Here is a 13183-nt window from a genome sequence, read left to right as displayed (position 1 = left end):
TGGAATGATATAAAATTTGATTGTTTACAAAAAAGTGTGTATTTTTTTAAGATGAATGACAGAGCAACAAAATATTCTGATATTCGAATCTCTTAGATACTTATTAAAAAGCAATGTAGTGCTTTTATTTAAAAATACCAATATTTATAATATCCTGAAAATTATATCCTTTACAATGATTCTTAAGTTAATATGAAAAATATCTTTAATGTTAACCTAAAACATACAAAGAATATATTGATTTTCAAGTTCTTTTATGGAACCTGAGTAAAAATTCTGGAAAAGCAGTCTTTTTTAGATCTCTAAGTTTCTCACAAACATTGTGGGGAACTGGCCATTCTTTATGGAACAGATTAGAACTATATTTTTCTGTACCAATATAAGAAGGTATACAGAAACTTATGCAGTGAAAAACTAGCACCTAGACAAGATGATACAAACCAGTATACAAAGATCAGAACCTCACTCAGTATCAATGTGGATACAACTTTGAACTATTTGGTTTATTATTTCAAAGCCCACAGGCGTTTGGGGGAAAGGGAAAACTGTTGGGGGCAAGGACACTGTGAGAAACAGAAAATTAAAGCTGACAACAAGCAACAAGGGGAGCACGTAGCAGAGAAACAACTCTTAAAATCAAGAATGAAGAAGGCATGCTAGTCTGAGACCATTTTGGAGTAGGGTCAAAAAGACCAATAATATCAGTAGATTCTTAGGACACTAATATATTGCCACACAGTACAATATAACATGTGGTCATAAGGATAATTCTGAGTCATCAAGAAAGGGTTAAATTATACTCTAACACAGAATATTCTGTGGAAGAAAGGAAGACTAATTATAATAGATTTTAAAAAGATATCCACTAACAGTATTTTTAAATTGTTTCCGTATTTAAAGTATTTTCCACTACCCAGAAAATTCACTTGGATAGAATGCCATTTCAGGGAATGGAAGATGAATGAAGCGATACAGAATCAAAATCTTACCTGCTGGGAATTATCACCATTCCCTATACTGAGAGAATCTGAAGGTTTGTCAATGGGGCTGTAAAAAGAAAAAACACACCAAGTAAAATCAGAGTAAAGTCATTCTCACACAATAAAAACAAACTCCCCAAAAGCCAGAAAAATAGACATTTTATTATCTTAACATTTGTTGGTACACTATGATATAAAGATATCAGCTGAGATGTTGAGGATACAAAGAAATATAAGATCAAATCCCTACCCTTGAGCAACTTACATTCTACTTAGATTCTCCAAAAACAATGGGTGAAATAATAACTTATGAAAAAAAAAAAGGTACTGCTTAATATGAGTACTATTGTAGTAGGTCAAAAATTTAATCCATTATTCAGTTTTGTGCACATGATAAACACATTCCCCATTAAAATTCTTGACATAATACTCACCTATTTTTCCAGGTGTTTAACAGAGGGCATAAAAGTCACTCAAATGTTCTCCACAGGTTCTTAAGAGCAATACATTTCCTTTACTGCTTCAATAGCCTACTTACAACCCTAGAGAAGGCATACTTGTGTGTATAAATGCACACACACAAAACAGAAACTTTTGTGTAAACTATTTACTATTAAACAAAGACATAACACTTGATTTCCATATAGGGAAAATGCAGTACAACAGTAAAGTAACAAAGAATTGCTGACTTAACAACAAAATGAAATCTTTACAAGCATTACAACAGTGACCTAGCGAAGCATTTCCATAACTAACTGTATTTAACCTAGCACATGAATAAAAGATAAGGATCAGTACCCAAATACTAATATGATATAGTATTACAGCAAAACAAATTAAGATTCCAAATTTCGCAAAATTATTTTATTGGCTGTAAATATATACAAAGTTACCCTGACAGCCAGACAACTTTACTGGTACCACATTTAATTGCTCTAGAAAAATTTAACAAGGGCTAGGACGCAATCAGAATACCCAGTGTATCTTCTGCATAAACATCACCAGATGCTCGTGACTCTTGAAAAATGGGTCTGGAATTCACTAAACAGCACCTTTATTTTCACAAAATAGCAATAAATCAATTCATTTTACGGTCAAATGGGTATTACAAATAATTTTAAGATACAGCTTAGAGCCCACTAAGTTTGGAGACATTTGGGGAAATGAGATAGGTAAACACGAACAAACATCAACCAGTGCCAATTACTAAATGAATTGTTTAAACCATAAATATCATAGGTCTTTAAAAGAAAGAGAAGCCACCATAAGTGGGGCAATCAAGAAATATTTCCTAGGGGAGTTCAAATTTATGTAGGTCCTTAAAAAGATTTACACATTAGGAGAGGAAAGGGAAAAAGGAGGAAAGAACATTAAAGGTAGGAATAGCAAGTGTATCACACATCAAAAGGTCATAGATGGGTTTGGGAAAAAGTTAAGTAATTAGTTTAGCTAACACAGAGGATGATTTTGACAACAGTGGGAGGTATGGACAAATGGTAGACACCAGAGGCCAAGAGAAACTGTTGAGCACAGAAACGATATAAACAAAGCAGTATTAGAAAGATGATATGAGAGGAACTTGTAACATTTTCTAAAAAACTTTTTTATTGTGGTAAAGCAGATTTCATATAAAATCTACTGGCTTAACTATTTGTTAAGTGTACAGTTCAGTGGTATTAAATACATTCCACCCTGTTGTACAACCATCACCACCATCTATCCCCATCTCTTTTCATCTTATAAAACTGAAATTCTATACCACTAAACTCCCCATTTTCTCCTCCCTCCCAGTCATTATAATTTTGACTACGTACCTCACATAAGCGGAATCATAGAGTATTTTCCTTTTCTTTTCTTTTTAAAGCAGAATAATATTACTTTGTATTTATACCACATTTTGCTTGTCCGTGCATCTGGCCACGGACACTTGGACTGCTTCCATGTTTAAACTACTGTGCGCTAAGACGTAAGTGCACACATATCTCTTCAAGGTACTGCTTTCAATTCTTTTTGCTGTATACCCAGAAGTGGAATGGATGGATCATATGGTAATTCTATTTTTAATTTTTAAGGAACTACCATACTGTTTTCCACAGTGGCTGTACCATTTTCTATGCCCACCCATAGAGCATAAGGGTTCCAATTTTTCCACATCCCTTCCAACTCTTGTTTTCTGCTGCTTTTTTTACTGTTTTATTTTTTCCTCTTTTTTTAATGTTTCAAGTTTTTATTTACATTCTACTTAGTTAACACATAGTGTAATATTAGTTCCAGGAGAATTTAGTGATTCTGTTTTCTGCTTTTTTCATAGTAGCCACACTAATGTGTGTAAGGAGATTATCTCATTGTAGTTTTGATTTGCATTTCCCTAATGATTAGTGATGTTCAGCATCTTTTCATGTGCTCAATAACCATCTATCCTCTTTGCAGAAATATCTATTCAAGTCCTTTGCCTATTTTTGAATTAGGGTATTTGATTTTGTTGTTGTTGAGTTTTAGTTCTCTATATTATTATGGTTATTAATCCTTTCTCAGATATGATTCGCAAGTATTTTCTCCCATTCTGTGGGCTGCCTTTTTACTATAGACAGTGTTTTCTGAGTCACAAAAATTTAAAATTTCCATTAAGCTCCATCTATTTTTTCTTTTGTTACCTGTGCCTTTGGTGTCCTATCCAAGAAATCACTGCCAAATCCAATGTTGTAAAGCTTTAGTCATGTGTTTTCTTTTAATGGTTTTGTTGTGTGAAAGAACTTCAATCTAAAACAGAACTGCAGAATACAAGAGGGAGAATCTCACATATGTGCCCCCAGGAAAGTAAACCTAAGGACTAAAAGACTGAGTCCTCTGAAATGTCTGATTTTCAGAAAGTGGATAGTGTTGAAATTTTCTTGGGTGGGAGGATAATCAGAGGTTGTCCTATATCGACCTTGGAAAGTTCTGCCAGAGGCATGAATGGAACATGGCTCAAATTGGATTGATCTCACATAATGGGATGACTTGAGCTTTGTTTGTGTGACAGGGAGGATTTCGTTTGCTCAGGAAAATTTTCAAGGCTGGTTTCCTGTTTTTGATTTTAGTGGACTCTAACTGAACTCTCCCCTCTTTCCATTCCCTGCCCATAAATACAACCTACCAAAAATCTTCAATGGACTCGCCTGTAGCATGCTACAGTTTGCTTGTTCCAAACTGCAGTTCCTCTGCTATTCCTGAATAAACTTAACTCCTTGAGCTTGCTTAAGTTTCTCGCTTTATTTATAGTCAATAATTATTTTAGGTCTTACATTTAGGTCATTGATCCATTTTGAATTTTTGAATATGGTGTTCGGTAAGGGTCCAACTTCATTCTTTCACATGTAAATATCCAGTTTTCCCAGCACCGTTTGTTGAAAAGACTTTTCTTTCCCCCACAGGGGAAAGGGTCTTGGTATCCTTGTTAAAAATCATTTAACTGTCTACGTGATGGTTTATTTCTGCGTTCTCTTTTCTATCCTACTGGGCTATGTATCTGTCTTCATGCCAATCCCATGCTGTTTACATTACTGCAGTTTTGCAGTTATGTTTTGAAATTAGGAACTGTGGGCCCTCCAGTTCTATTTTTTCAAGATTATTTTGGCTATTTGGGGTCCTTTGAGATTCCGTATGAATTTTAGGAGGGGTTTTTCTATCTGCGAAAAAACACAACCAAACAAAAACTATCACTGGGGCACCAAGGTAGCGTAATTGGTTAAGTGGCCAACTCTTGGTTTCAGCTCAGGTCATAACCTCAGGGTGAGATCAAGTCCCGTGTTGGGCTCTGTGTTCAGCACGGAGTCTGGCTGATATTCTCTCTCCTTCTACCCCTTCTGCTTGTTCTCCCTCTCCCTAAAATAAGTAAATCTTTAAAAAAAAAAAAAAATCACAGGGATTTTGATATGGAATGCAATGAATGTGTAGACAACTTTGGGTAAAAGCAACATTTTAATAATATCGTCTTCCAATCCATGAACGTGGGATGTGTTTTCATTTATTTATGTATCTTCAGTTTCTTTCAGCAATGTTTTGTATTTTCATTGTATAAGTCGTTTTAACTTCCTTGCTTAGGAATTCCTGAGTATTTTATTTTTCTTGACACTATGGTGAATAGAATTTTTTGTAATTTCCTTTTCAACTATTCATTGTTCACACTTAGAAATACAACTGATTTCTGTGTGTTGACTTTGTAACCTGTACTGAATTCATTTATTAGTGAAACCATTTGTTTGTATGTGGAATCCCTAGGACATTCTACATATTAAGACCATATTATCTATAAAAAGAGATAATATTACTTATTCTTTTTCTATTTAGATGTCTCTTCTTTTTCTTGGCTAACTGTTATGGCTTGAACATCCAATAATGTGTTGAATAGAAGTGATAAAAGTGGGCATTTGCCTTGTTCCTCATTGTAGAGGAAAAGCTTTCAGTCTTTCACCACTGAGTATGATGTTCACTGTGAGTTCTTCATATACAGCTTTTATTATGTTGAGGTAGTTTCCTTCCTACGTTAATTGTTCCTGTCATGAAAGGGTGCTGAATTTTGTCAAATGCTTTTTCTGCATCAACTGAGGTACCATGTGTTTTTTATCCTACATTCTGTTGATATGACACATGAAAGTGCTCAATTTTTTAGGTTAAACCATCACTGCATTCCAGGAATATACCCCCACTTTATCATGGTTTGTAACCCTTTTAATATGCTGGATTCTGTTTGATAGCATTTTTTTTGAGGATTTCTGCATCAATGTAAATAAGGGGTATCGGTCTGTGGTGTTTGTATAATGTCTTTGGCATTGGTACCAGAGTTATGCTGGCCTTATAGAATGAGTTAGGAAGTGGTCCCTCCTCCTCAATTTTTTGGAAAAGTTTGAGAAAGACTATAATTAGTTCCTCTTCAAATGTTTGGTAGAATTCACATTTTTTGTTGAAAAATTTTTGATTAGTGATTTGATAACCTTACTAATTATATGTCTATTCATATTTTTAAAATTTCTTCATAATACAGTTTTGGTAGGTTTTGTGTTTCTAGGGATTTGTCCATTTCATCTAGGTTATCCAGTGTGTTGACAAACAACTGTTCACAGTACTCTCTTACAATTCTTTTTATTTCTGTAGAATCTGCAGTAATGTCCCCACTTTTATTTCTGATTTTAGTAATTTGAGGCTTTTCTGTGGTTTTTCATAGTCTACATCTAACTAAAGGTTTGTCAATTTTGTTCATCTTCTCAAAGAACCAACTTTTAGTTTCATTGTTTTTCTCTACCGTTTTTCTATTTGCTATTTCATCTTTCTCTTCTTTAATCTTTACTTCCTTCTGCAAGCTTTGGGTCTAGTTTGTTCCTTTTTTTTTTTTTTTTTTTTTAATTTTTCTATTTCCTTAAGTTGTAAAGTAAGGTTGCTGACTCTGGGTCTTTGTTTTTTAATGTAAGCATTTATAGCTATAAATTTCCCCCTTTGCATCCCCTTTGCTAATTTCCCGTAAGTTTTAATGTTTTGTTTTCATTTTCATTCATTTCTAAGTACTTTCCAATTTCCCTTGTGATTTTTTCTTTAATCCATTAGTTGTTTAAAAGTGTTAATTTCCACAATTTTTTGAATTTTCCAGACTTCCTTTTGATAATGATTTCTAACTTTATCCCACCACGGTGAGAAGATACTCACTATGGTATCTAGATTTTTAAATTTACTGATTTGTGGCCTAACATATAATCTTATCCTGGAAAATGTTCACATAAACTTGAGAATGATGTGTATTCTGTTGTTGGGGAGAGTGTTCTGTAGGTGTCTGTCAGATTCAGCTGAGTTATGTTTAAATTCTCTTACTAGGGCACCTGGGTGGCTCAGTTGGTTAAGCGTCTGCCTTTGGCTCAGGTCATGATCCTGGAGTCCCAGGATCGAGCCCCACGTCAGGCTCCCTGCTCAGCGGGGAGTCTGCTTCTCCATCTCCCTCTGACTCTCCCCCTGCTTGTGTGCTCTCTCTCAAATAAATTAATAAAAAAATATTTTAAAAAAATAAATTCTCTCCTTACTCATCTTCTATCTGGTTATTATATCCATTATTGTGAGTGGGGTATTGAAGTCTTCACCTATTATTGTAGAACTATTTCTCCCTTCAATTCTGTGAGTTTTTGCTTCATATATTTTGATGCTCTGTCATTAGGTGCATAAAGGTTTAAATGTTCTATCTTCTTGCTGTATTCATATACAATGTCCTTTGTCTCTCTTGATTTAAAGTCTATTTTGTTTGACAGTAGAAGAGTCCCCTGATCTCTTTTGTGTATTATTTTCATGGATTATCTTTTCCCATCCTTTCATTTTCAACCTGTTTGTGTCTCTGGTTCTAATATGAGTCTCTTGTAGATAGCATATAGTTGGATCATGTATTTTTATCCATTCTTCCAATCTGTCTTTTGATTAGAGTTGAATCCATTTACATATAAAGTAATTACTGATAAGGAAGTAGTGATTATGCCCTTTATGCCATTTGTTTTCTACATGCCTTAGAGCTTTCCCCCCATCAAATTCCTGCATTACTATCTTCTGTGTTTAGCTGACATTTTTCTAGTGAAATGTTTAAATTCCTTTCTCATCTCCTTTTGTGTATATCTTAGAGTTACTTTCCTTGTTATCATGGGAATTATATTTAACTAGGATCCTAAAATTATAATACTCAAAATTTATATCAACTTGATTTCAATAACATACAAAAACTATGTTCCTTTACAGCTCAATCCCAACCCCTTTTAGCTTTTACACTAATATATTGAACCTTAAATATATTGGTCTCTTAAATCATGTAGGAAACAAAAAGTATAGTTACAAACCATTGTTACAATCACACTAGTTTTTATATTTGCCCATTTACCTTTACTAGTGTTCTTTCATTTCACCTTGCAGGACTCCCTTGAGCAAATTTCTTGCAGGGCAGGTCTAGAGATCACGAACTCCCTCAGTTTTTGTTAATCTGGGAATGTTTTAATTTCTCCCTCACTCTTTAAGGAAAGTTTTGCTGGATAGAGAATTCTTGGTTGATAGTTTTTGTCTCTTAGCACTCTGAATATATTGGCCCACTGTCTTCTGGCCTCCAAAGTTTCTCACGAGAAATATGCTGATAATCTTATTGAAGATTCCTTCTACATGATGATTCACATCTCCTGCTGCTTTCAAGATTCTCCTTGTCTTTGGCATTTTAATAAAATTTTGATTTGACTTTATTTGATTTTATTTTTGATTATGAAATTTTGACTTGATTTTGGTTTGATAAGTGTGTCAATGTTTGTCTGAGTTCATTTTAATTAGAGTTCCTTAAGGTTGTCCCATGTTTATATTCATTTCTTTCATTGAATTTGGGAATTTTTCAGCCATTTTTTTTTTTTCTTCAAATATTCTCTCTGCATCTCTCTCTCTTCTCCTTCTGGAACTCTGACAATACATACACTGCTGCTCTGCTTGATGGTGTCCCACAAGTCCCTTAGGCTCTGTTTGCTTTTCTTCAGTCTTTTCTCTTTGTGTTCCTCAAACTCATTATAATATTTCCATTGTCTTTTCTTCAAGTTCACAGATTCTTCTACCTAATCAAATCTGCCTTTGAATCCTCTAGTGAATTTTTCATTTAAATTACTGTACTTTTCAGATCCAGAATTTCTTTTTGCTTTCCTACTTTTTAAAATTGGTATTTCCCTTTTGTTCATACTTTGTCTTACTTTCTCCACATCTTCTTTTAGTTCCTTAGGAATCTAAAAGAGTTTTTTTAAAAGTCTTTGTCTACTGTATCTGCCATTGGGTTTTTTTTCAGGAAGTTTCTGTTGATCATTCTTTCTTTTGAATGAGCCATACTTTTGTTTCTTTTATATACATAACTGATTTTTTACTGAACACTGGCCCTTTGAGTCTAGTAACGTAGTACCTTTAGAAATCAGATTCTCCCCCTTCTCACTGTTTGCTTTTTTTGTTATTTGTTTGCTTTTTTGCAGGCGGTCTCTGTGCAAAAGATCAGCCCTAGGTATAAATTTAAAGTCTTCTGAGGTCTTTTCTGAGCCTTTTTCTAGCCATGCACAAACCCTACATTTCTCCCAATATGCAGTTGTTTTTGAATCTCCTAGTCTTTAATATCTAGCACCCAAAAGGAGGAAAAGGAAAAACTGAAAGGGGAAAAGAGGGGAAGGACACTAGTCCTTTAAATCCCCTGGGTATCATTTCAGCCAGAGGGGGAGGGGCTTGCAACAATGGTTGCCTACTTCTTTGTCTGCACCTCTGTGATCAGAAGCAGTAATGAGCAATTAGAGCAAAGATCCTCAATATATGAAAGCCAGGGTCTTTTTGCCCACCCTGGCTTCTGCAAGCTAAGTGCAAGCTACTCCAGGAACATGTGCACAGCTGCCTGCCACGTGGCTGGGGGTAGAGGATAGATAGCAGCTTGGCCTAAGAGCTGAAATTGACCAAAATTAACCCAAGTCTTTCCATGGAATTTGCAAGCCTTCAACAGATTTCAGAGTTCCAAAATAGCTACATCAGACAGATTCTGCCAGTGCAATTGTTGTCCAGGTTGGGAGACAGATTCCTGGTGCTCCCTACTCCACCATCTTCCCCAAACTTGTGCTATTCTTACGAGAATAAAGGCTTAAAGGTGAGAGGAAACAGAAATAATGGAAACAAAAGGATGAAAGCAAGACATTACAGAGGAAGAATTGCAGTGTCTTTACCTCAGTTCAGGTTCTCAGCCACCACCATTAAAGAGCACTAAATATTAATTTTCAGTATAGGTGAGGTTAGTCTTGCTAATGTCAAGGGCAATCTATGAAAATACTGCATTCAGAATAAACCTTGATAATGTTTCTGGATTACAACTAACTTATCTAGTCCCCATGCCAACTGAGGTTTCATAACTACTGATTTATAGCATTTGATGCTTTGCATGGGAAAGGTTTACCAAAGATGCTTAAAAATTTCTAGATCAGTGTCATTAAACCAAAGACAGCTGCTAAAAAAACAGGATTGGGGCAAGGTTATCAGTAAGCTTATGTTCCACTCAGTTTTAATATATTTTTCAATTTACCTTAAAATTAACTATTCAAGGAATAATAAATGAAAAGCTTTAAGAATAAAGATAAAACTAAAAATTGTTTTTATTTCCTACGTAGGCTGTAAAGAGTCAAATTATAGTTAAACCTGCCATTGTAAGTGCAACCTTATCAGTGCAAAAGAAAATACAGATGGGAGAATCCCTGCAAATGCATGTATAATCTCAACAGAAAAAAAAATATATTTACAAATTCCAATTCTAATAAATGTGAACTCCTTGGATCTCTAATGGCTGGACAGGTAACACTTATCCCAAGACTACCGCTAACAGGTCAGAGTTCTCACAACTTCCCTAGTACTGGGTGTGAACTTCCTTCCTCATCAAGCTCTGTGTCTGCTTAAGTTATAGTCATATTAAGTATTTGTTGTTTTAGGGGTGCCTGGGTGGCTCAGTTGGTTAAGCAGCTGCCTTCGGCTCAGGTCATGATCCCAGGGTCCTGGGATCGAGCCCCGCATCAGGCTCCCTGCTCGGCGGGGAGCCTGCTTCTCCCTCTCCCTCTGCCTGCCTCTCTGCCTACTTGTTCTCTCTCTCTATCTCTCTGTCAAATAAATAAATAAAAAATCTTAAAAAAAAAAAAAAAGTATTTGTTGTTTTACATTCAACATCCACCAACCCATTATCACGCCAAGAAGGTTAAGAAAGGAAAATAAACTTTAATAAATACCACATTTAATATGGAAGAAAGACACCTACTCCATGAAATGGACTATTCTCTTGTCAAGAACTGCCAAGTCCTCATAATACCAGATGAAAGAAGATTGGGTACACTAAGATAAACTGCACAGGGCTTTTTTATTTAAAAATAAGCAAACAAAAAATCTACAGTTTTCTTTTCTAGGTCAGCACAAAGTTTATTAGCCACTTCTGTTCAGAAAGGCCTCTTTCTGAACAAGTCTGTTGCTCTAACATAACCAGGAAACACCAAAATGCACAGGGGCCCCACTTTCATTTGCATCTCAAGTTACACTACAAGCATATCATAGAGCAACGGTAGTTGTCTCCTGAGGTTCCCTGGGAATGGCTCTAGAATAGGCTCCAGCTTCAGTTCTGGTCCCAGGATTGGCTCTGGCACTCTCTGTGCCACCACGCCTAGTGTAGGCTCCAGTGCTGGCTCCAGATCCGTCCTGCCTCAAGCAGTGGCTCTAACTCCAGGCCTAGCTCTGGCCCTTATGCCATCCTGGGCTCCAGCCCTAATGAATCCAATTCTGGCTCCAGCTTAAGCTCCAGTGGTTGTTGCAGCTCATCCACCTGTCTACAGACAGCACAAGAAGCCTATGTTTCAGGTATTTCCTCTGTTCCTGGAGATTAACTTTCTCTTGGTGGTAGTACCCAAAAGCCTCACTCCAGGGGATTCAGGGATAGAGGCAGTACAGCATATTCTCAGGTATATTCTCCCTCCGAAAGCAGTTGGTAGTGCTGGATGAGTCCAGTCAGCAGGAGTGACTGCAGTACCTCCCTGCTGTTGGGCGGCACAGAGTAGATCACCTTATCACTGTCCTGAGGTTCCACCCTGGAGCAGGTTATGTCCCCTTCCAATGATTTGCTGAAATGTAGCAGAAAGGCTCCAGAGATGGGTCTTCTTCAGCAGCTGGTGCTCCTGGCTCCAGCTCACAAAGCCCATGATAGGGCCATCATTCCACAGATTCCTCAGGTGGTCATGTACCAAGTCCAGATTTTTGTGCAACCATGTCTAGAATGGTAGCTTGCATGGGGTGGGGGGGCTCTCTTGCTTCGTGAAGTCAGCCCAGGACAACAATGTACCCTCAATCCTAGAGTCCTGCCCAAACAGCTTGTCCTTCAGCATGCTCAGCTGTTCCAGGTCAAGGTCTCGGCCAATACAGGAGGAGAACTGCCAACTGAGAGCAGGGCCCAGCAAGCTCCAGGAGGGCTTTGGGTGGGCCGGGGGGGGGGGGGGGGTGCCTAGAAAAAAACTGCTGATTCTGAGAGCTTAAGCTGAGCAGACTGAACCAGAGAACCAAGGCCCAAGCAACTGAGTAGCTTCAGGTTAGAAATAATCACACAAAGGGCTATCTGTTTTCAGCTCCTGCTTCAGACCCTGGTAGGTGTATCCAACCATGACACTGATAATGTACTATTCCTCCATCACCCTCAGCAGTCCCTAATGATGCCCTTTCTGAAACCAACTGAATGTTGCTCTACCAGAGTCAAGTAGCCAAAATTATACATTAAACCCTGACTCTGCCCGTTCTCAGGGGTCAAAGTTTTCTTGTTTGAAGTCAGAATGTTGAACTTCTGGAGACCTTGTACCTGAGAAGGATTCCTGTCAATGGGGACTTCTGCAGTCAGTGACCCACTGCCTTCCTGGAATCTTACCAGCAGCCTTGTAGGACAGTAAACTTCCTCTCACTCTTGAAGATGAAGGGCTGGTGGGGAGTTTGGGCCATGCAAGGCTGGGTTTCTACCACAAAGGCTTTCTGAAGCAGACACTTTAGCAACGCTGTGAACAGGACCTTCCTCTTTGGTTAGAGAGTCATCCTGATAGCTAACCAGGTGACGCAGTCCCTTCAGGTCCTCCAGCAGTTAATACAAATGAAAAACAACAGCTTTCCTCCAGCCATGAACACTTCTCCAACTTTTCCATCTGTGGTCCAGGTGCCAATGCCAATGCAAGCATTTCGCTGCGGGGCTTTCCATGCCTCCAACTCTGGCAGTAGCTTGATTAGGGTAGGTAATGGCTTGCAGTGCTTTAAAGGTATCCAGCACCTCCTTTTTCCTTTTGTCCCATTCACGGGGTTTTCTCCAGAAGCTGCTAATGTCTGGTCTGATGGGGGTCTAAAGAGGACATCCTCACTGGGGCTGGGTCTTCTATCACAAGTAGAAGGCATCCTTGCGGTCCTTCAGTTGGCTGATGGATTTCACCAGCTTCTCCATCTTAGCCCTTAATTCCAGGTTCCAGGATTCAATCTCCTGCTGCTGGCTCTCCACAGGTGCTTTGAGGTCTGCCTCTCCTTGCTCCGACTGAGCCCTCTGAGCCTGAATCAGAATTAAAGAGATTAAACATCATCTCAGCCAACTAGGTAGGGCCCTGAGGAAAGGCCTGACTGTCCCAATAGAATTTTCACAAGTTCTGCCGTAGCAACAA

At 37.6% G+C, this 13183-nt stretch overlaps 1 protein-coding gene across 6 annotated transcripts in view; it reads right to left on the bottom strand.

Moving 5' to 3' along the window:
* CNOT4 (CCR4-NOT transcription complex subunit 4) overlaps positions 1-13183 on the bottom strand; it is a 145360-nt gene that overhangs the window by 37170 nt on the left and 95007 nt on the right. For all 6 annotated transcript variants that reach the window (XM_032401511.1, XM_032401512.1, XM_032401513.1 and 3 more), the window contains exon 8: positions 990-1047. In XM_032401511.1, coding sequence (XP_032257402.1) covers positions 990-1047 — 58 coding nt within the window. The remainder of the gene's footprint in view (positions 1-989; positions 1048-13183) is intronic.

Source organism: Phoca vitulina, unplaced genomic scaffold (genome assembly GCF_004348235.1).
Source record: "Phoca vitulina isolate PV1807 unplaced genomic scaffold, GSC_HSeal_1.0 scaffold4, whole genome shotgun sequence".
In the NCBI taxonomy this organism is placed as follows: domain Eukaryota; kingdom Metazoa; phylum Chordata; class Mammalia; order Carnivora; family Phocidae; genus Phoca; species Phoca vitulina.
Note: the sequence above shows the minus strand (reverse complement) of the source record. Positions and strands in the feature narration are given on the sequence as shown.